General features: G+C 41.9%; 1 protein-coding gene across 3 annotated transcripts in view; it reads left to right on the forward strand.

The window, feature by feature from the left end:
* Astn1 (astrotactin 1) overlaps positions 1 to 24,313 on the forward strand; it is a 316,570-nt gene that overhangs the window by 265,272 nt on the left and 26,985 nt on the right. For all 3 annotated transcript variants that reach the window (XM_031386411.1, XM_031386430.1, XM_031386421.1), the window contains exons 17-18: positions 15,901 to 16,169; positions 22,563 to 22,696. In XM_031386411.1, the coding sequence (XP_031242271.1) occupies positions 15,901 to 16,169; positions 22,563 to 22,696 (403 nt within the window). The remainder of the gene's footprint in view (positions 1 to 15,900; positions 16,170 to 22,562; positions 22,697 to 24,313) is intronic.

Raw genomic sequence — 24,313 nt, forward strand, 5'->3', positions numbered from 1 at the left:
ACGTCAGCAGAGGAGAGGGTGATTGCAAACTATGACCCACAGGCACTTCTGGTCTGGTGCTAGCTTTTAAATGGCTTACAAACTAAGAATAGTAACAGCATATTTTGAAAGCTGTAAAATACAAATAAAACAAGGAGCAAAGCTGGTAATATGTGAAAACTATGTAAAACCATGTACAAGCTATGAGGCTTTAGATCTGTAAGCAAGGGTTTACTGGAACAAATGTGTTCCTTCATTGAATGTCCGTAGTTGGTTTTGTAGTCCATGGATACTGCAGAGGTAGCCTAAAGTATATCAGTCTTGTCCTTTAGAGAAAGAGCCTGTTACCTTCTGCCATCAATGGCAATGCCTTTGTCCTAAAGGATGCTTGTATCCCTTGAGGCCCTGTCCCAGAAGACATGCCTCAAGGGTCCTCTCTCACTCCAAGCACTTTGATGGACTCTGCCCCTTCCATGATCCATTTCTCTATATTTTCTATGTCTGTATTCACTCATCTGGGAGATGACAGATCCTTTGAATGTGGGGATTACATTTAATTCATTTTAGGATATTCAGAAAAGCCATAGAGTACCTTGTAAATAGACATTCAATAACTTCGTATTTGTTCTATTGAATTGAGTTGAATTCCAGTTTGGGTCTTGTGACTTTTGCCTGATGTTAAGAAACTTTTTGATAGAAAGAAAGTCCTAGGAGTCTGAAAAAATGAAGCTCAAGAAAGAGCTAAAATGATGTATGCAGGGAGGAAATGACTGTGGTTTTGACCTGGAGATTTAAGTGCGAGCCCCAGCAACATTTAAGTCTCCCCTGTCTGATGAGCCTCTGGAACTTTAAAGTATTACAAACTTCCTGATAAAGCCTTTTAATGGGATCCAGTTCTTTCATATATCTTAATACCATTTAATTGACACTGGGGTATTTAGCTGAAGATGCAGTGTATACACAAGAACAGACATTGAATTTTGTAGGCTTTTTTTTTTTTTTTGACACTACAGCACTGTAAAGACAATATCTGAACTGGCTGGCAGTAGCCTCGTTACTATAAGAATGAAAATTAAATACAAGATTCTATGGCTGAAAGCTTTGGAAATACATAGAATTTATGACTCAATATATTGGAGTGTGTTTCTCTGTAGGTTTCTGATTCCAGTTGTAGACAGGGTAAAGATACCCCTTGGGTTTTACCGATGCCTAGAAGGGCAGGCATTTTTCATTTCTGTGAAAACAAAAGATAATCTAGAAATCTGAACACTCCTTTAGTGCTGACAGCTAAGTATTATGAATAGTTATTTAAGGTACAGAATAGAAGTTCTTAATGGCTCCCGCTTATATACCATCCGCCCTGTGTAAGTATCATCCAGCCATGGCTACATTTCAGGGAGAATCTTTTGTAATAGAAAAGAATGGGTTTGAAGATCAGAGCTTAATCCCACTCTACTAGTATAGCATTTTTATTTGAGATGAAGCTCAGCATGGCCAGTAGCCTCTTTTCTCTCCACTTCTTCATTTTAATAATGATTAGTAGACAATTTCTAGAAATGTTCATTCCCCATTTTAGTGTTCCCTGAAGAACAAAACCCTCCTATCACTCTGAACGAACATTCCCACAACAGGGATGCCCGTAAGGACATCATTAGTCATGTCAGAAATGCCTCTGCTGTAGACTCCTCCACCTCCTTCTCCTCCATCTCTTCCTCTTCCTCCTCTTTCTCTCCTTCTTTCTCCTCCTCTTCCTTTTCCTCCTTCTTCTCTTCCTCTTCCAGCTCTTCTTCCACTTCTAACTCCTCTTCTTTTCCTCCTCTTCCTTCTTCCTCCTCATTTTCCCTCCTCCTCTTTCTTTTCCTCTTTCTTACTCCTCTCACTATTGTGGTGTGTGGAGTATGATCATGTGTGTGGGAAGTTACACTTATCTATGTACATGCATGCTGAGACCAGATGAGGATATCATGGTCATATTTATTTGAGACAGAGTATTTTCACTGACCCTGACCTAGCTTGTGGCAATCAAGCCCCATAGATTCTTTGGGCTCTGTCTCCTACAGTGCTTGGGTTACAGGTGAACATATGTGGCCATGCTCTGGTTTTTATATGTGCTGGTATCTGAATGCAAACTCTCATGCTTGTTTAGCAAATACTCTTACCCAATGATCTACACATTTTATTTTGTTTCATATTCAAATTTACCTGGCAGCCTATTATCACAACATTCCACACCATTTTTCCTTCTTTTGTTCCCACCCTATGTGGCTATAGGGGCTATATGTCTCTAGTAGGGAAATCAGGAACAGCTGAGCCCATATTCTAGCTCTAATCCCTCCTCTCATTGCAGGCACACAGCAGGGTATGTTCATGGCCTTATAATAAGCCATAGACACTCCAGCTGCATTTTGAAGGCATGCTGTAAAACCCTTACCTAATTCTAGTTTTACCCTGTGTTTCTGACTTTGTGTCCTCCCAATGTGGGGACTTTTCACCCCATTATTTTATAATTTTATATAATTTTATTTATAGACACCTTCCTGATCCTATCTCATGACTAAACTCAAAAGTTCTAGAGAATCTAGCCTCTCCAGAGACTCTGGAACTTTCTGCTTCAGGAAAGAGCTATGAGTCTGTCTGTCTGTCTGACTCACTCACTCACTGTATATATTTGCTGCCTTGGTTATTTCTGCTCCATGGTCAATCTTCATCCAAGAAAGCCAGTTGTTTAAGAAAAGCATTAGTTCTTGTGTAATTACCATAACAAAACACTGGAAACTTTACTTATAAAGAAAGATGGTTATTTGGTTCAAATTCTTGGTAGCTTCTTTTTGGGTCTGGTGAAGGTCTCAAAATACATGGCATCAATAATGTTTGAGAGTGCCAGCAAACAGTGGAGATCACAAGACCAGACAAAAAGCCAAAGAGGCTGGGGAGTGTCCAAGCTTGTTCTTTTATGACAGGCCCCATCCCTGTGAAAACCATCTCAAAGGTCTCATAGGTGTTACCTAAATCACACCCAAAGTTAGTTTCCCCCAATGACACAAGGACCTATCCCTTAAAGGCCCCAATAATCTTTTAATGTTTCCATATGAAGAACTGAGCATCTGAAACCTTGGAGAACACACATTAATCATATTCAAACCAGAGCAGAGGCCCAGGTAAGCAAAGAGTTGAATGGACAAGTAGCAAGACCAACAAGTACCCTTTTGGTTATAGCTACCAATTTGGGCATGTTATATTAATAGCAACAACAGCTTTTATTTTCTTTAGCAGAAGGCTATGGGAAACACACATTATATTATTTAGTATTTACACTAGTTCCACATCTACTATTTTTATAAGAATTCTAAGAACTAGCCCAAAAATTACTGTACCATCTTGTTGGCTCTAATGATAAAATGTTCCTTCCAACATTTGAGTGAGAAGTTAACACTGCACTCTGTTGGTATGTGTTCATACTGGAGTTGTGTTGGGAAGAGAATATGTGTCTTTATCTGCCCCTCATGTCGTCTGTGTCATCTCATTGGATGGCTGGGTTTAGGGGTGCTGCCTTTTCTCAGTATCAGACCCTGTACTGGCTGGTTTTGTGTGCCAACTTGACAAAGGCTGGAGTTATCACAGAAGGGAGCTTCAGTTGGGGAAGTGCCTCCATGAGATCCAGCTGTGGGGCATTTTCTCAATTAGTGATCAAGGAGGTAGGGCCCCTTGTGGATGGTGCCATCCCTGGGCTGGAAGTCTTGGGTTCTATAAGAGAACAGGCTGAGCAAGCCAGGGGAAGCAAGCCAGTAAGGAACATCCCTCCATGGCCTCTGCATCAGCTCCTGCTTCCTGACCTGCTTGAGTTCCAGTCCTGACTTCCTTTGGTGATGAACAGCAATGTGGAAGTAAGCTAAATAAACCCTTTCCTCTCCAACTTGCTTCTTGGTCATGATGTTTGTGCAGGAATAGAAACCCTGACTAAGACAGACCCTTTCTGTCTCATTTTTCTCTCTCTCTCTTACCTTCTTCTCCATCTCTCAGACAAGATGCCACTGAGTAGCCCAGACTGTCATCAAACTCCATATGTTACCCAGGCTGAACTTGAACCTGAGATCCTCCTGCCTCAGCCTCTGAGTGCTTGGATTGCAGGCACATACGCTACAGTTGGCATCAGAGTCCTTTTTTGATGAAAAGATGAACTTAAGTAATTGAGTAGATTTCTTCTCTAGTTGAGAATCTAGAATGCTTCTGCCTTAACTGGTTGATAAGTAGGACAGAAGACACAGGATGTTTGTCTTGTAAAATCCAGGAAGCACATTAACTCTGGTACATGATACACTCTGCTTCTTCTGAGAGTGATCTATGTAGATCCATCACAACCTCCTGGTTGAGGGCAACCTTTGCTTACTTCAGGAACAATTCAGGTCAAGGTCATCAGAGCTGAAATCAGTGACTCTGAACCTTGTCCTATTTTATATTCTGGAGCTCTGCATAAAAAAAACATCTCCATAAACAGTGGGATTGTTTATTTTCATCAAAAAATAACTTGCTGAAATCCTTAAATTCCTATCCCACAATTTAACCTTTTTTGTTAGAAGTTTTTATAATAATTTTATAAGGTATTCTGGCAATATTTAATAAATTATTACTCTTATCCAGAATGGTAAATCTCAACATGTTACTTGAAGCCTGCTTCAGTCAGAGCACCCAAGGGGTGCCAGATGAGATGCAAATACCCAACTCCACTAATTTGCAAACAGTGAGCTTAAGTTTAGCTTGGCTTTAAAGGGGGCATCAAACTTATTCTCAAATGCCTACAGTATGCTGATACCCCCAAGAAGTGGTTCCCCAGCTTCTACATGAACAATACCTTTGGTTAATAGTTTGCAGTCTCCAAGGCTGTCTAGCCTACTTTGTGCAAGCTGAAAATATTAAGTCATTCTTAAAGGAATTTGGTTTCTGCCTTTAGCCTACCTCCCCCAGTAGAATTGGTTCCAGTGCTTCTCTGTGTTTATACCAAAGGATCTCCTGTTATTCTAACACAAGCCCTAACATCACTGACATGTTCCTCTCTATTCTTTGTATCAGGAATATTGTCAAATGAGCTGTATTCCCTTAACCATCTGACGTTTTCCCCCACGAACACTGAGATCCATTTCTGGCACCAAGCAGGTACTTAGTGCAGTCCAAAGCACAAGAAACCCATCTCACTCTTATTTTCTGCCTTTGGTCTGAACTCTGCTCTCAGAAAATACATAGAAAACACGTGATCTCTTTTCTAGGTAATAATCCACTAGATAGCTAAACATCGAGGAGATGACTCACCAGAGAGCTGCTAGGCATTACTGTATGCATGCTAAGCCCATATCCTTCAGATGTTGTTCATGTGAGCATATCTCCCAGTAACTTGTAATTCTGTCTCCCCCAGGATGAATGTAACTCTGCACTTGGTCCAACAAAAGTAGAACCAACTTCCAATATAGGTTTTTCATGGCAGCATTGGCCTTCCCTCCATCATTTTCATCAGCATATTCTCTTAAATATGCCCTCATATTCATCTGCTGTCTTAGCATTCATGCAGTCCTAACCATTGGCCTTCTTGTCTCATACCACTGGTCTGCTTCCACCATTGACACATGGTTCTGAAAAACAGTCTGAGGATCTTGATTTGGCTTAGAGCCCTGAGTAAAGCCGCATCTCATAATGAGAACTTCATTGAGGTTGAGAGAGGCATCCATAGAGACCAGAGGACCTGAGAACTGAGGGCACAGGTCACCCAGAGGTCAAAGAAGCCTGGCCCACTCAGCACTTTTTAGAACTCAAGAGATGAGGACCAAGAGGTGAGAGGACTGTGCAGAATCCCAAATCTCCAGCGAGAGTCACAATGTATTTGAGCTTACAGCTCCAGCAGGCAGAGAAGCAGCATAAATTTCACCGAAGCAGAGCTAAGTGGCAACGGACTTTAAGTTCTGTCATATATAGTTAATTTGCAGAATAAATTGGTCAGGGCAGCAAAAGGATTTAACATCCAAATTCATTTGAAAAACAGAAGCTAGATGAGTATCCAGAGGAAAATGGAGACCGTTACAACATTCCCTTGCTGGCTGGAGTAGTATTATTATTGAATAATATTTTTATTAAAAATTTCTAGACCATTTGGTAGTTAAGGATATTTATAACCAGCCTCTGCAGCATCTTGCTGAAGCTTTGAATATCACACCATGGAGCTGAGTTCACTCCAGAGACTCCCCACCTGCGCATAACTCATGTAGGCTGTCCTCACTCAGCCACATACACCACAAGCAGCCCCGTTCTTTGAATGTAGAGCCAGGACAATCCATGCTACTGTATCAGGGTTGCCCTATTTCCGAACTCTCCAAAGGTTTCCTGCCCTGTGCTCCTGTCCAGGTTTAACAGAAGATAGACAGGCAGATGCACACAGGGGAGGGGTCAAGGATAGATCAAGAGACAGGCATCCTCCAAAGTGGAGCATGCATCATGAAGGGAGGCAAGTGATGGACTGCTGAGCTGGAGAGCCAGACGGCCACACACAGGTCTCCTACCTGAGAATAATGCTGTGGTGTGGGTGGAGGAAAGCATCATTAATTCCATTATATAGATGGGCGGATTCTCAACATTAGCTGAGGTGGAAGCTAAAGCTCAAGCTCCCTTTCATCTACAGGATTCTGATCCTTTCTGCTTTTCAGGGTCATCTTTTTTTCTTCCTCTGAGAGTATTCTTGGATCTTTCTTGAGGAGGACCCCAAAAGAAGAAAAACATTTGCCCTGGAACTATTACAAGGGTATATCTTTGTTTTCTCAGTTCAGCCTCACAAGAGAAATAGAGATGGAAAGCCTACATCCACACTTCCAGACACAAGCATGAAGGCTCTCTCCTAGTAGTCTACTAAACATGCCTATCCAGTCATGTCTTCCTACTAATGGAGATTAGAAAATAGTAAATGCAGTGGGTGCTCCTCATTTTCATCTGTCTCCTAGCCCTGTCTCTCTCCCTCCCCCTACCTCTCATGCATGCCACTCTGTGGGAAAACAGCAGGGATAACACAGACAAGCTCTGTGTATCCTGAAGGCTGTGACTCTGAAATTCTGTGTCAGGTTTATTTTGACATTGACAAGAAGCTGTATGCAGCTGCTGCTAGGCAGCAGGATGCTGAAGGAGTCAGAAACGTGTTTCCTTTTTCCAATGCTTGTGTGCCCTGGGAGGAAGCCAAGGGGCGGCCAGTGCCCAGATGGCCAGTAAAGGAAACCTCCCTAGCTCTGCATCATAGGACTCACATTGTTAGAAGTAGGTCACAGTGACTGGTTGAGTAGAATCCAGGCCCATGTGCTTACCTCATGACACTAATTGATTTGAAAATAGTGTTTGCAAAAGGAATTACATTAAGATGGGGTGATCGTGGACTCAACATAGATCATACATCCAATGGCTAGCATATAAGAGGAAGAAGCAGATTCAGTCACAGACTCACAGAGAAGGAAGCAGTGTGTCCACTGAGGTTAAGATTGGAGGGACAGCTTTTCAAGTCAGGGAATGAAAATAAGTGCCGGATCCTCCAGAAGTTTCTAAGAAGCAATGATGGCCATTTCCCCAGCCTTCAGAGGTACCATGGCTTGGACTGTACCTTCAATTTGCACTTTTATCCTTCAGAACAGGAGGGAATGCATTTTTATCACTCAAGCCACTTGATGATAATTTGTAAATGCATCCTTAGGAAACTGAGAGTCCTGACCTGGGAAGAGCAAACCTTGGTGATTGGCTCTGACTTTCCTGAAAGGCATTTAGAAATTAAAAAAAAAAAATGAGGGAATGGGAGACAACTGAAAACTAGCATCATACAACGTTTTAAAGTTTCCATTCCTAACATCTCACAGTGCATACAAGGAAGTCTTATAATCTAGACAAAGCCAAGATTTCTCTCTCAGAACACCAGTGCTGGACTCTTTGGACATGTACTGGGTAAGTCCCTTCTATGGAAGTAAGTGAGACAGGATTCACAAAACCAAGTGTAGTTGACCATGTTTCCTGTGTGAGTCTGTACCAGATTCCAGTCAAATTACTTGTATGAGGGATTACTTGTATGGGGGTAGAATGGGAAGGGGAATGAAGGCAAGGAGAGAGAAAAACCCATCTCTGTTTTTTAGGTCTCAGTGACTATGGCTTCAGCCCAGCCTCCCACATTCCCATCCTCATGGGGACATTTAGCAAACCATTCGGGATAATCTAGCTTAGGTTTAAATTCTCTGATGTTGCCCGTGTGGTGAATCTTAAAGTTTAGACTATCCTTTGGGGGTTTTAGATAGAAAATGGACATAATTTCTGTTGCTTCTATCTATTCCTGTGCATTCATTGACTTGAATACCTTCAAGTGTGGAGCACTGGGCATGAGCCATGACAAGTGCAATGTAGCATAAGACATCTTCTTGCACACTGGGGACTAACAGTGAGGCTGAATCGAGGAGTTTGTTTATGCAGCAAAATCTTTAGGGCTTTCCAGCAATTCTTGGATTTGATCCTCACCCCTCCTGAGATGTATGGGTTGTGCAGAGATGATTTCCAGAAACTCCAGAAAAAACTTGCTTACCTGGCTGAGTTAGCTTCACTTTTATTTCCTTACACAAAAACTGCAATGTTTAAAAGAAGGGTGCAGATGGAGGTCACAGCTTAATTTTAAAGGTTATTTTGGTGTTTGTCTTATAATTCATTGGTAAGTTCTGATACCATAAAATTTCATTGACTGAACTTTGACCCCAATATCATTGTTATTGATGCCATATTGATGCCAAAGGAGGCATCATGGGACGCTTGGTGAATTAGACCATTTATTATTGAATTCACTGCTTCCATGCCAAAGCTGACTAACAGCTTTTGGCAAAAACTGAATACTGTACCTACACCAAATCTAAATTTGACATGAACCTAATTAGCTCAGAACCTCAAGCTGACACTTATTTGTTAGAAAACAAGCCCATGAAAAGAGGATTAGCTTAAGAAATTATAACATTGTGTTATCTATCAATTTTTAAAAGCCATTGGGGCATTGATGCTGTTTTATTTCTGTCTCCTCTAACTTCCAAATCTGCATAGTCATAATTGATGAACAAAACCATCACCTGGAGGCACTTGGGGGAAAGGTTTAATTCTGTTTGGTAGGCAATGCTTTATGAAGCAAGCAGGAAATTGGAACACTGCGTTTTTAGAAAAGAAAAATGTCAACGAGGACTGCAGAAAAAGTAAGCATTTTTTTCTGGGTAAGTGTCAATTAAACAAAAATCTGCTTCTCCAGAAGCCATCGTTCAATGGATCCCTCAGCTGTTGGTACCTTATGAAGTGGTCAGTGGGCATCTGATGACAGATACTTCACCACAGCCTTGGATATTGCTCTCCAGGGGCTGGCTGCAGGGTCTGCATGATAGCAAAGAGACATTATTTCTAGAAATTTCCTGATTAAGTAACAAAGGACTGAGTCTGAAATGTATTGTGATATTAATGTTAGAACAAAACAAAGGGCACATGCTGAAGAAAGGGTCTTTTTAGGATTCATTTGTAGGAAAGGTCAAGCATATAAACTCTTGTAGCATTTTGTTGTTGTTTTGTCTTGTTTTTCTGAATACATCAGTCAAATGGGAACCAATGATTTCTATTATTTAAGTAGGTTGCTTGCTTGGAGCTACTGGGAATTGATTGATGAGAGCTGAGAACCTGGAGTGGTCCCTGTGTGCAGGCTGATGCTGGGAGATTGGGAAAACTGTAGAAGGTACAGTTTTCTGGGTGTCTCCCTTTCTTATGTCAGCCATTAGAGACCAGCAATCTCTCCGTGCTGGAGAAGAAACACGTGAGCCCAGACTCCCAGTCTGCCTGGAATGCCTCTGTTCTCCAGATTTACCCAGATCCCTTCCCTTTCGCTCCCCTACTGGTGCTTTTCATTCCATACAGTCCCTGGGTACATTCTGCTGGACCATCAATCCTGACCTTTTGCTACAGGAAGGCATTGTTTGAGAGAACTCAGATTTTCTAACCACATATCTTTAAGTGCTGTCCTTCTGCACCAGAGCTGACTGCTCTGCGTATTCCCATTCTTAAGCCCAAATCCTCACTTCTCCAGTAAATAAACTGTTCAACATCCACATGGATATGCACCTATACAGTTGAAACTTTTGGAGAATGCAATTTCTACAGTATTTAGCTAAATCTTTGTAACCTAGTTGTCTCTGAACAATACCTGAGAGTAGTGGAAACCACTCAGGTACCCCACTACTTCAGTCAAATCTCGAACATTTCAAATGAACCAAGGACAACAGTGCTCCAAGTTAGATAAAGCTCAGCTGTCTAGTTGGCATTTGAAGAATACAGGACATAATCACTTTCTATACAATTCATTGGAAAATGTTTCATTATTCAATAAACACTCTTGTCGTTCAATAAATATTTGTTTGGGATACTGTGAGGTATTGTACTAGAGAGCAAGGCAGTGTCACTCAGCTTATTGTGATGTTGATTGTAGGCAGAACAGGGTAAGTGGACAGCAGGCTCAGAGTAAATGGACTGACAGCACACTTGCTGTGTCCTGAGGACTGTTCAAGATAGACTTTGTGATTTGCAGTTTTGCTTGTTTTGTTTTGGGTGTTTTGAGACAGATTCTTGTGCTCATCCTGTACTAAACTTCTGATCTTCCTGCCTTTGCCTCACAAGTGCTGGAATTTCAGGCATGTATCACCATGCTCTGTTGTGTTGTAGGTTCTATTGCTGAAGAATCATCAGTCTAGACATTTCTACTTTTCATACAAGGAATTCTAGACTCTTTAAGGCCATGAAACTTGTCCTAAGCATCCAACTGACAAAAGATAAAGGAAAGAACCAACAAGTGAGGCCATCCATGGAGTAGCTTTAAAACTGCTAATTCCCTTTCACGATATTGAACTTGAAGGAAAGGGTAGAGGTTGGGGAGAGAATGTAATTTAATATTTAAATAAATGTTGGAGGGATAGAGAGGGAGGGAAGAACAAACACACATACACACACAGAGAAAGAGAGAGAGAGGGAGAGAGAGAGAAAAAAAGAGAAGAGAGAGAGAGATAGGGAATTGGAGTTGAGCTGTTTCAACAACTGGGGCATCATGTGACCCTTCTGTTGAGCTGAGATGTGCAAGAAGAGGAAGAGGCTGCCAAGAGAGTATGGAGGAGATGGTGGCCACAAATAGGGAGACCTTGGTTTGACATCATGTAACCTGTATAAGTGGATGGCCTAACAGGCTTTGCTACTTAAAGAAGAGAACTTGGCTGGAGTCACAGGATCAGCTGCTACCACAGTAATGCCTTGCATTTTTCACTTGATTCTCAGAGGACCTTGTAAGGGACAGGAGAATTGTTTGGCAAATGTTTTGCTTCTATTATTTAAGCTTGACATTTTATAATCATTTATACCTATGCTTGGAGCTTAGGATAATTATCCCAGGATACACAAAGAATGAAGATATAGACAGAGAGGATGATGATAGCTCTAGATACATCGAGATACAAACACAGATACAGACAATAATCTAGGGAGGTGAAAATCAAAGGTGAGAATGGCACTGTCCCTGACTTCAGGAAGCTATGATCAGACATCTGGAACAATAGGAAGTGCTCAGTATATGTCCTTTGTAGTTAAGATTTGAGTCTCAGAGAATATGTGTCCACGGCATGACTAGGGGTTCAGTTCAAGTCCCAACTGACTTCAAACTCTTTCCACTTGAAGAGACTGACTGGAACCTATTTTAGGATTGTTAGTGACATTCCAGGTTGGGTTCCTCTACTTGGAAGAACTGAGTGAGTTGGATAACTTGGAATCATGGCTCACTCAGTAGATGGGGTAAAGGTTGAGGTGGTTCCTGGCATACTGGCTGTGACTGGGCAGCCTTCAGGTACATCTTGCTGAACTGTACTGTACTTCATTGGCTCATGTCAACCTTCTTTGTGTGCATCTGAAGCTCACCCCCAAAGCTGTGATCTGATTAGTTTGCATTTGATTTCTTTGCTGCCTAATGAACTGCCTGTGTAGTTCTAGCTGTGATGTCATTAGCATCTCATTGCCTTAGGCACCAGCTCAGGAGAGAGATTTTTAAGCAGTCCTCAGAATCCTACAGGAATTGTACCAATTTACTTCACAACAAGTAATTCACCTTTGTGACCTGTGAGTTCACACAAGCAGAGCAGAGCCTGCATGAGAATGACTTGGTCACTTTCATCATTGTATTGGGCCCCTGAATTGAGGTGGGTCAATATGTACATGCCTAAGGCCATGGGCACATACACTGTGAGATTCTCAGCATTAAGGATGCCAATATTCTCATGCCATGATATTCTATTGGGGAAACTTATCCACTGTGTGCTGGAGGATACAGATTTAGCCTAAAGCAAATGGCACTTATTTATAGCAAACTGTATTTGTAAAATGCTTTGCAGTTTTAGGGTTGTTAACTACATTCCAGGTTGAATATTCCTCTACTTGTAAGAAAGCTAAGTGTTACAGCCAGACAGGAAGACCTCCCTGAGAACAAAAGTGTGGATTCTGCAAAACCAGTAGTGAGGAGCCACAATTGTATTGGTTTTGATATTGTTGTTTGGTTTGGTTTGGTTTTTGGTTTTTGTGTATGTGTGTGTGTGTGTGTGTGTGTGTGTGTGTGTGTGTGTGTGTGTATGTGTGTGTTTTTTCAGATGACACACTTTCCAGTCATCATCTTCCAAGACTTTAACTCTAAGTTGTTTCTTTTGTTCAAAAACAGTGTGTCTATTGAAGTAGCTATTTACTCTCCTAAGAAGCATCACAGTGTTTCAGATTCCAAGAGCATCTCTACCTAGATGCCAGAGGAGGGAGAAATATGCCACAGACTGCAGTAGGAGTAGCCAATTGGAAGAGGGCACCACTGAGTCATAGGAGACTAAAGTGGCTTTCCCTCTTCCCACCTTTCCACCAACAGAAAGCAGGCTCTCCTGAAGAGTTTCAGATCTGAGCTATTCATTCCCTTGCAGCGTATAGTGGCATTCTCTTTGGGGTAAGAGAGATTTATGTGGGCTTCCATCAATGGACTCCATCATTTTAAGGAGTATTTCCCAATTGTATCTTTAACTGCACATAGAAAATGCATTTCCTCTTTGAAAAATCTCTCTCGTGCACATGTCTATTCTTGGCTGGAGACTGAATAGATGGCTTTGGGGAGCTCAGTGTTCACTGCTCTGTATAAATCCAACCTCTTTCTAGACAGTTCCACCTCATGTGAGCAGGGTGTTAGCAAGGTATACTGGTCCTGGCCTTGGCCTTGGCCCCCAGCAGGGACCTGGTATGTGTACCTGATTTGGGGGTGGTGGTGGGGAGGGGTAGACTAAGCTCCTGGAGAAAAAAAGCAAAGCAGAAGCATTTGGAAAGACCTATCATCCCTGCCTACATGCGTTTCTCAGCCACCCTACAGAATTCTCTAAGCTTGCCGAGAATGTAGGGTGGACGGGTATTGACAGGGATTAACTGCATCTTGAATTTAATTGGCATTGCCAGAAGTCAGCAACAAGGGGAACAGCCCCTCTTGTTCACAGCAATTACAAGCTTTAATGATGGCCAGCTGGAGGCCATGGAAGTTAATGCCTTACAGAGCACTCACGTTACAGTGCCCCCTGGTGGTATATTTCAAAACAATTCATGGAGCTAATGACCTAGGAAAATTTGCTTAAAGGTGAAAGAAATATGTTGGCATATTTAATTCACATTTGAAGTAACTTTTTTCTTGATCAAACTTAAGGCTATTGGAGGGAGGATTCTTTTAAAAATTTCTCTTGTGGGCTTTCTTCCAATTATCCCCTCATTGTCACCTGGTTTTCATATTTTTCTCGTGAAGATATGAGGTACGTAATTTGTAATTGTTTTGCTTTTTAGTTTTATTGTATGTTAGGAGAAAAATAGCCATAAACATGTTGAGATACCCACACCATCCTTAGGATTCTGAAAATTTGTTTTCTCTGGTGTAGCACCGAACATAGTCATTTTCGATCAACTACCACCATCTAGCGTTCATATTGTAGATTTGCAAGTGTTCAGAATGGAGTCTCAACAAAGGAGGGCTGTGGCTCCCTACAGAAATGCCTCTGATGATAATGTGATTAGAGTCAAAGAAGAAAAAGCTCCCAAACTCATGAAGACTTTGCAAAAATACTAGATACTGGCCAAAGACCTTACTCCACCTCCACCTACTTTGACCAGTCACTCAGCGGTCTGAAGAAAACCAGAAATCAGATCAAAAATGGGGTGCAGAAAGTCTTGGCTGGTCTATGGGCTTTTCAAGTATTGCTAGCAATCCATTCGTAGCCTAAGAGAAAGTGCAGGACCATGACTGAGATGCAGAAGCCTAAATATTAATAAGTATAAACCCTTAGGTGAAGGGATTTGAAGTTGGTTAGTCTGGTCTCTATTTGATGTCATCATCTTTGACTTTTGATGTGTGTGTGTGTGTGTGTGTGTGTGTGTGTGTGCCATTGTCTAGTTTTTGTACAGTCCAGGAGGGACTGTAGCTCAATCTATAATTAAGAAAACTATAAATGTTAAATAGACTGGCCCCCATAGTCTCTGAGTGTGTCCTGTGCTTTCACTCACAAGAGAAGTCCTGTGTCAAGAGTAGCCAGGTATGTGTGTCTCATCCACATAATGCTATTCATTTGGGAATCAAGAACCATGGAAACCTCACCACATTCCCACATGGGCCCATGTTACACAGCAAGTAAGAAGAGGACGTAGAGGATGCTCCTGATACCCCAGAGGAGAGAACATTTGCTTTTCTATGTCAGTGAATCGTATCCCCAATCACCTCCTGCATCCACTTTGTGAGGCCTTCCAACCAGTTCATACTGTGTCCCATCAAGTATGATGTTCTTAATGCACCCAGTGGAGACCAGAAGATTCTGTGTACCCACCCTCTCCAAAGGCACAGCCGTCTCTCCAAAACCATTTGCTGCTTGGGATACCAACTGTTAGAAACAGCTTAAGACATCTGGAGGGCTCTGTCCACAGAGTCCTTTAGAGATAATGAGGTAAATGGATAAACAGGAGGGCTGAAGAAGAAAGAGCAAACGGTGCTTTCTTGTGTGGGGAACAAACCATTATTCTCTAGTAGGCTCTTCTCATGTTTGTCACCAAAAATAGATCAAGAGTTTGTGTAGCTAACTTCTAAGTGGCAAACAACAGTGAAAAAATAATAATCTTTTTGAAAATGCCAAACTTTCCTCTGCATTCTCAACTTGGGAGTTAATTATACAGCCAAGAAATCCTGGCTTTGTTCTATGAATTAAACACTTTGGAGTTAGATAGCATTGGGTTCAAAGTTTCACAGTCCTTGGGACCCTGATGATATTGTCCTTTCTTGATATGTAGAGATGTGTATAGTGGTAGACTCTTGGTGATGTAATAGTTAAAGGAGATCTTGAGTCAACCCCAATGCCATAGGAAGGCTCCATAACCCTCACTTGTAAGTATGACCAAGATTGTGATGCCGAGTGCTTCCTGCATAGTAGAAACCATATGTGAGTCTTCAAACAATTTTGTTATTCATTCATTTAATAACACTAGAACTGGGAGCTATGAAGAAGCCAAGACATAGAGCAGTCACTGTTGCTATCATCTGATTTCTGGGAAATGGACATACTGCAGACACATCCCACCATGTGGATCAGTGGAGCCAGTAATTCTCAGAAAAGAAACAACCTATTCTCATACTTGAAAGGCCATTTCCAACTCTGTCACTGGGAAGACGCGTGCCCCTAATTAAGCAGAATGACAGAGTTTACTCCCTCAGTGGCGCTTTCCAACTTCTCAAGGTTAGACCTCAGAACTCAGGAGCCACCATGTCATGGCAGTTCTTGCTGTCTTGCCTCCCTCACTGTTCCTTTTTCTTGTGTCTGGCAGGCAACTCCCCATCTGATGAGTCGGAGGAGCGGGAAAGGGATCCCAAGGTGCTGACATTCCCAGAATACATCGCTAGCCTGTCAGACTCCGGCACCAAGCGTATGGCAGCTGGAGTCCGAATGGAGTGCCAGAGCAAGGGCCGATGTCCCTCATCCTGTCCTTTGTGTCATGTGACATCCAGCCCTGAAACCTCTGCTGAGCCAGTTTTGCTGGAAGTGACCCGAGCATCCCCCATCTATGAACTGGTGACCAATAACCAGACCCAGAGGGTAAGAGGGCTGAGATACTTGGTTCTGGAAGGTACCAAATGCTGAGAACTTTCTCCACGCCGCAGCCCAGCCGCAGGATCTTTTTATTCAGCTAAGAGCAAGAGCAGCACCTAGTTTGTTTAGATTTACATGTTTACATATTAAGTCAAATCGAATCAATGCAACCTATAATACCCACAATAACACAGTTCAAGTGTCACTATTAAAGTCTGAGTAAAAAGGGCTGGAAGGAAATATGAAAGCACATCCAATCACCAAAGCCATTGTAATACCTTTTCCAGAAGGGACACAGTATAAGGACACTCATCTCTGTCTTCCCCCTTAGGAGCAGGTGAACCAACCTAATTGATCTCCCAACCTAGAACCAGCTGCACCTGGACTAGAAGGGGTGTGTCAAATACAAGTCCCAGAGGAAGGCCCTAGCAGCCTCAGTCTGGAAGGTACCCTGCTCATCACAGGCTTTAAGGACAGAACAACATCCATGCTGATCTTTCCATGTTTTATTCTGCTGGCAGGCCATGACATTTCCCAACCATTCATCCTTTCTTTACTTCTCTGTCCCTAAAGCTCTTAGGAGAAAATGTGTGAGCCCTGTAAGATTCAGGTGTGGGGTTGGGAGGAGCAGAGACAGTGACTTCCTTCTTCCTCCAGAGTACAGGCTAGAGTAAGCCAGCATACACACAAAGACACCAGCCGTGCCAAACTTGAAATAGAAAGTGTGAGGTGTCTGAGAATATCTGCAAGGCAAATGCCCAACAGCTTACCTGATGGAGCAGAATGCCCATCCAGGTGGGGTGATAATTGCTTTCTTTTTCCTTTTTGAAAAGACACCTGGTGTGTCACAGTTGGTTTCATAGGTGTTGTACAGACTCACAGGAGGGATTTTGTATGTATGTTTCTCTCACCTACCACCTCTTCCACAGATAATTCAATGAGTGTTTGAAAATACCGGTTTTTCCCCCACGGGAACAAAAAGACAAATGGTTCCTGTTGGCCTACACATTCATCCTGAATCTGAGGTGGTTACTGAGAGGGGATTGGGAGAGGGGGACTTGAAAGAAGGAAGGGCTTGGTTCATTGGACACCCAAAGGAGTGGTGGTATGAATACAGGGCTACCCTTGCCCACTTAACATTGTACCTCCTCGAGTGGCTGCACCTGATAACCAAGAACTTTCTGGTTCACCAGTCTGGACACAGGGGGATCTGAGCTCAGCAGGGTCTTCCTTTGAATTATAGTGCACAAAAGCTGCAGAACAGAGAAGAGCTCAGTGAGAGACAAAGACCTTGGGGGCTATCAATCAAAAGCAGGATGGCTAAGAAAGTTCAAGCCCAGCAGCCCCTCTCTGGATTCCCTGCTTGACAAACACCCTTCCATTTCCCCTGCATCCGTTTTCGGAGAGGGGCAGGAAGACACTGCCCATCTGGCCATGTGTTAAGTACTTTAGTTTCTAAATATATAACAACCTAGTCTAAGATGGAATTTGCTCACTACGAGGGATTCTTCTCTTTTCTTTACATGACACATTCCACCGTTGTCATCCCCTCTGCAACTCTGCTTTTTCTTCTAATTCTTAATTTCTGCTAGAGAATGTAGACAAGGGGTATGGAAGCTGGGGAAGGATTTTCATCTTCCCCTTCAATATGGAGTTTCATTTTCTAGCTATCCTCTTTGATCTATTGTCCTTGTGTTGAGCTGGATAACCTCTGGTGTCATATGGCAAGTAAATTTGTGATTGTGATAAACAAATTGATTATACCATTTAAACAACCCAACAAACTTTATCTCATTACTTTGTATCACAAATAGATACCACTGGAACCAGTGGTATCTCATTAAAAAGAACCAGTGTCCTTGTCCTCCCCAGTATCTTTTCCCTCAAGAGCAACACATATATCCTGTATCTATTGTCTTATCTGAGACCCCCATCACAACCTAACTCCTTATTATAATATCAAACATACTATTGCAGCAATCTTCTTGTTGGTCCTTGTATTAAAGCATATGGAATTACTGTACAATATGGACTTCTGGCCATATTGGCATCCATGTAATTTAATGAGTCTTCAGATTGAGTACAATGTAGTGTCCTTAGTACATTACAAAGATGCTCATGATTCTATCTGTCTTCATGTAAGTGGTTAGGTTCTTAGTACTCTATACTCCAAAACTGAGCACTCTGTGCCTCCTCAAACACAACACATTTTCTTTCATGAATTCAGACCTCTGGACTTCCAAATCTCTGTCCCAAGAATATACTCCATCACATTTCTGTCACTGGAAAACTCCTACCATCATGTCACGTTTCAGCTCAAGCACCACTAGCTCCAAGTGACCCCTCTGCCATGTTCCCAGTCCAACTCAGACTCTTTATGGAACCTCCACTGTATGTATACACATCTTAATGTGTGCATCCTCTATGATCATACTTGTTGCTTGGTTATTTATTTCACTCTAGACTAGGAGAAATGCTTTGTCTTCTACTGAATGCCTGGACTGGTGCATAGTTGATACTCTGCTAAATAAATAAATGAATGGATGAATAAATATTCTATTTCTAATCATGAAATAAAAATTTAGATTTTTCTTCTTTAAGAAAAACACTAGCCAGCATTTGGGGAGTTGTCTTTTTGTTTTGCTTTGTTTGTTTGTTTTTTTCTAGATTCTATTACATCTGTTTATAAGTATGGAATCCCAAAGGAGTATATGGGATGGCAAATTGTAGGTTTAAAAAAAAATATGGAATTTTTTTCTTCTCTTCCTTTTCAAAAGGGTTTCACTTTGGTTCTTCTTTTCTATTGAGTCCACTTTCCATCACCATGACAAAACACCCGACATAATCAACTTATGAGGAAGGACTACCACAGTTGCTAGGATCTTAGTCCATGGTTGCCTGGCTTTGTTGCTAAGGGCCTGTAGTGTGGTGGAAGATCATGAGAGTAGGGGTGTGTAGAGGAGGAGCCTTATTACCTCATAGTAGTTAAAAAGCAAAGAGAATTCAAGGAGACTATTTCAAGACTAATAAATAACCTTCAAAACAGTGCCCTGGTGGCCTATGTTCTCCTACTAGACCTTACTTCCCAATGCCTAGTAAGTTATGTATCAACCAGTGTAGTGACATAAAGATGAATTTAGTGTCTTCCAATCACTTCTCAGTAATGCCAACACCTTGGATCAAGATTCCTTTGAAGAATACACTTCATATCCAAGCCATAACATACCCTTATCCAACCTGTTGAATTCGATTCTTCCTAGGATTCAGAAGTCGGAACTCTCATGAAGTGGTGTCAATCAAAGCTTTTGAAGAAATGGCTTTTAAAATAATTATAGCATGTTTGCCTTCCTATACTTTTTATATTAAAAATTCTGATCATGTTCCATGTTTAAAATGCTATAGTAGTTTATCATTGTTCTTGAGATAGAACTTACAGAATATCTATAATCCAGCTCTACCTCCTGGTCAAAGAACTTCTTCGCCTTGTGGCTCTTATAGACTGATATTTCTAGTTGGTTTTAGAAGTTCAGTTTTTATTAAAGATACAGTCTTCTTAGTGTTATCTTTTCTACCTATATCACTACAATTTTTATGACCAGATTACTTTAAAAAGTAAAATCACTAGTATGTAATAGCACAGTTTAATGTATTTCACTGTGATGTTCCCATACAAGCTTATATTGTACTTAGATCACAGTCAGCCTCCCTGTCCCCCCATTTCTTCCTCCCCATCCCTTTGCCTCTCCCCATTACTTTATCATTTCCTCTTTTATTTTCAGGTCAATTCTTTCTATACTTCCATGTACTAGAGAAAATAATGCACCTGTATTTTCATCTGTTATTTCACTGCACATGTTGTCCTCCAGTTCCACCCATTTCCACAAATGAAGAATTCCACTCTTGTTTGCAGTTGAATAGTGTCCCTCCCTCCTCTTGGAGGCTTCCTGCTGCTACGTGCACCCATAGAGCCTCACCTTTTCATTAGATCCACTCAACCCTATTGTGGAATTTGGATATTTACATGAATCCGGTTTGGTTGTTTATTATCTAGCTGGAAAATTTATGCAGACAAGGACCATATGTGTCTTCTTTTGCGTCATTGCATCTTTCGTGCTTAGCACAGGAAATGGCCCCTTGTAGATGGTTAGCAAACAGGTGTTGACTGAAGACACCATCAAACAGCAGGCACTCAAAGAATCTGCCTTCCAAGATTGAAAAAGCTCACTTTTTGATTTCAATCTCAGTCAGACAGTATAACGTGAGGAACTTGCTGACAGAGTCAATGTTAAGAGCAGGTATTGAGAAGAGCCTGAATCCAGAGAGCCATGCAGGGCCCACTCCCTGACACTAGCCTGTGACCCTGATCAAGTACCTATCACTCTCAGAACCTTCACTGTAAGTCATTATCACCATCCACCCAAGAGTTAGTATGGGCCTTACAAATTAGAAACACTATACAAATCATCACTATGATCAGGAGTCAGTTCCTGCTTCTTAGAAACTCTAAGTCTCAGGAGTAGAGTCAGTTGGACCCTTATTCAATCCAGCTCATAGCTGTCAGTAACTGTCTTAGCATTTTTATTGCTGTGAAGAGGCACCATGACTAAGGCAACTCTAATAAAGGAAAACATTTACTCAGGTCTGGCTTATAGCTTCAGAAGTCTTAGTCCATTATCATCGTGGTGGGAAGGAGGGCAGCGTCTAGGCAGACCTCGTGCTGGAGAAGGAGCTGAGAGTTCTACATCTGGTTCACCAGGCTTATCATCCGCAGGCAGGCAGGAATAGGCTGTGTTCTGCACTGGATCAAGCTTGAGCACTAGGAGATCTCAAAGCCTGCCTACACAGTGACACATTCCCTCCAACCAAGCCATACCTAGTCCAACCAGGTCACACCTTCTAATAGTGTCAACTTCCCATAGGCAAAGCATATTCAAACCACCATAGTAACCAATACTAAACTTTGAAAAACTAGAACATAGATAACTGACTCTTTTTCTATGTGTTTGTGGAGTCTTATCTCTTTTCCTTCCTCCCTTCTTCTCTTCCCATCTTTCTCTGTTGCCTTCCTGCACTTTCTTCTTTTTCTTGTGATTTTAGAGTCTGAACTTCTATAAGACAGCTCTGTCCCCTTTCCTAGCTTACCAATGTGGACAAATTGGTACTGGAACAGAGGGGAGAAAAGCCGAGGCCGAAGCCGTCACATGCCTCAGAGACACAGCTTGGAGCTTCACTCTTAGTTTATCTTTCTCTCAGGAACTGCTCTTTTGCCATACAATTACCCCTGTCATAAGTGCTGTTGCCTCTTTGGTCTGATTTTACCTTTAGGTTTTTTTTATTCCACAGCAAACAACTCTATGAAATAACTTCATGTAAAGAACTATTCAGGACTGTAATTTTTTATAAGGTTCTATGTAAGACTCAACCCTGTCACTCAAAAACAATAATGTGTATCAGGTGCAGTGCATATATTATGTCACTTGGCATAGATTGTTTCACTTAGTTGTCACAACATCCCTATTAGGAAAGTGATATTTTTATCAGAGTAGAAACCGGGTTCATGTAACTCGTCCAAGGTCACAGGTAATGATTGACAAAGCCAAGGTTCTCATCCACAAAGACTGATGCAGACTCAGAATTTAGCCTTTATATTATACAGCTTCTCCTATTCACAGTCGAAGAAAGATGTCTAGTCAGAATCCAGTACAGAACCATGCACATATTCAAAATATCACCAAACAGGCTAAGGGACCATGATAGGCTGGAGCAGGACAGAGAGGGCAGGTATGATTGCACCAGAGAGGCATCTGAAGAAGGGCAAAATGCTTCTGTGTAAACAGGAAAATAGAACACAGGCCACCAGAGGTGTGAGGGGAAGAAGTTAATGTTACTAGAGCCCACAGAATGAGGTGCGATAGAGTGCAGGGAGGGAGAGACCAGGTGAAAACTGACTTTCTTTCAAGCTGAAAGCTCCTGGTTATACTATTTATTTATTTGTTTGTTTGTTTGTTTGTTTATTCATTCATTTATTATGTTTGAGACAAGATTTCTAACCAGGATGGGCCTCAAACTTGTATCTAACTGAGTTTTAACTTCTGATCTTTCTGCCTCCCAGTGCTGGGATTACAGTCATGTGTCACCACATTTGGTTTCTAAGGTGGGAGGTCTTAACTACAGAGATGAACTGCTACACTAAAGGGAGAGGGACATCCCAGATGTCCTACAAGGCTGGGATTATCTCATAGCCCATCTTCTGGGACACAGCTTCAGACTAGAGAATGTGGTGACACAGTCTTTTCTCTGAAGGTGATCTAGGACCACATAGGACCCTGACATTAGGTCTCTTGGTAATGACCAGCCAGCCATGGTTTCTTAACATTTACTCTTGGCTTTTTTGTTCAGCTCTTACAGGAGGCTACCATGAGCTCTCTCTGGTGTTCAGGGACTGGAGACGTCATTGAGGATTGGTGTCGATGTGACTCTACTGCTTTTGGAGTGGATGGACTCCCTACCTGTGCGCCCCTCCCACAGCCTGTGTATGGTTCCCTTCCCATACCCCTCTCCTGCATGACTGCCTTCAGCACCATTATTAAAAAATAGGATCGAGTGGATATTAATCTCAAACTGATGGGCTGAGTGCTGGGGATCGGAAAGAAGAAAGTGGCATAGTTCCTGCCATCAGTAACATAGACAGAAGGAGCAGGAACACAGAGCTGTTTAATGGAAGTAGTGTGGCAAATCTTTTCATTTTTAAAATGTAAAGAGCTGTTCTTTGACCCTGCGTTTGGGCAACAATAAAGACTTTATGGAGCAAATAGCAATTAGGCAAGGTAAGACAGGTCACAGGGTACCAGTGCTATTGCTACAGGGGCAGTTAGAGGTCTGTGGGAAGGTTAGAACAAGACCAGCAACACAAATACTTCTCAAAGCCTTCCTTGGTGCCAGACAATATATGCACTAGATAAACACTCTTATCGCCACACTTTCAATTAATGGATAAAGAAATGACTTCAAGAAGATTGTATTTTTCTACCATTATAGAGCAGGAAGCAGGTCATGGCTGAGAATGGCTGAGAGAATAAAATTGAAATGATTTGGGGTTAAAACCAAGAGGTCATAGTGACTGTTTACCGTAGGGATAAACTAGAGTTGAGAAGGAACTCATCTCATCGGAAGGTAGGCAGAGTTGAGGAGAAGGAGGAGGCCTGTCCCATTTCGGCTTGTCCATAAAGTATGGAAGGATAATTGTGTAGATGTTCAGTAGGAAAAGGGACAGGTGGAGCTCTGTGAAAAAAAAAATGAAAATAAAACTAGAGATAACAAGAGTTCAATTAATCTCAGAAAAATGGTAGATGGAGTCATAGCTGGAGCAAGGATGCTCTGTAAGCAACACCCCCCTGTGAAGAGCAGAAGCCTGGGGTGGACCTAAGGGGATGTCTGTATTGAAGGGATGCATGAGGTGCTGTAGACATGGCTGAGAATGAGCCTGTCCAAATTCTTAATCTCTCACGAGGAAGTTAAACTGAACTGCCCAAGATGAGAGGACCCAAGGTTAGCCTCTAGTAAGGTGTCTTCCACAAAGTGTTATTTCTGTGAAATAGTGTTAGTAGGACAAGGTGGTAGCACATGACCCTTTGCCTTCATAAGGCCTGGAAGGCCCAAAATGGCAATCAAGACCTGCAGTGCCTACAGGGCTAATTGCACAGAAGAGCGGACTGTACGCAGGAATCCACATGTGAAGGCTGCCCTCTGACCTGTCTGCAGGCAGGGGTAGATGCCAAAGAGATAGAACTGAAGGAGAAAGAGGGATACATTACCAACAAACTATCACTGCAAGCCAATTTAGTTCCTTATTTAGGTGCCTATAAATATTCCAGCACTGGCTTCTTGCTCTTTGTAGTTGTAACTTGGATATCTGAATCAAAATAAAAACACAGTCATGATTAGTAAAAAAATAAAATAAAATAAAAGTCATTTTGTAGAAAAGGAACCACTAAGAGAATCAAGTACTGTTAGATTTACCAGATAAGAAAGCTACTGTAAAAATGTAACAAGGAAACTGTCAAACAGAGGCACACAAGATCCAGCCACGACGTCCCAAGGCTGATCTTATTTCCAAACATGTATTAACCAAATACGATGACTAAAAGGCA

This window comes from Mastomys coucha, unplaced genomic scaffold, assembly GCF_008632895.1.
Source record: "Mastomys coucha isolate ucsf_1 unplaced genomic scaffold, UCSF_Mcou_1 pScaffold1, whole genome shotgun sequence".
Classification (NCBI taxonomy): Eukaryota; Metazoa; Chordata; class Mammalia; order Rodentia; family Muridae; genus Mastomys; species Mastomys coucha.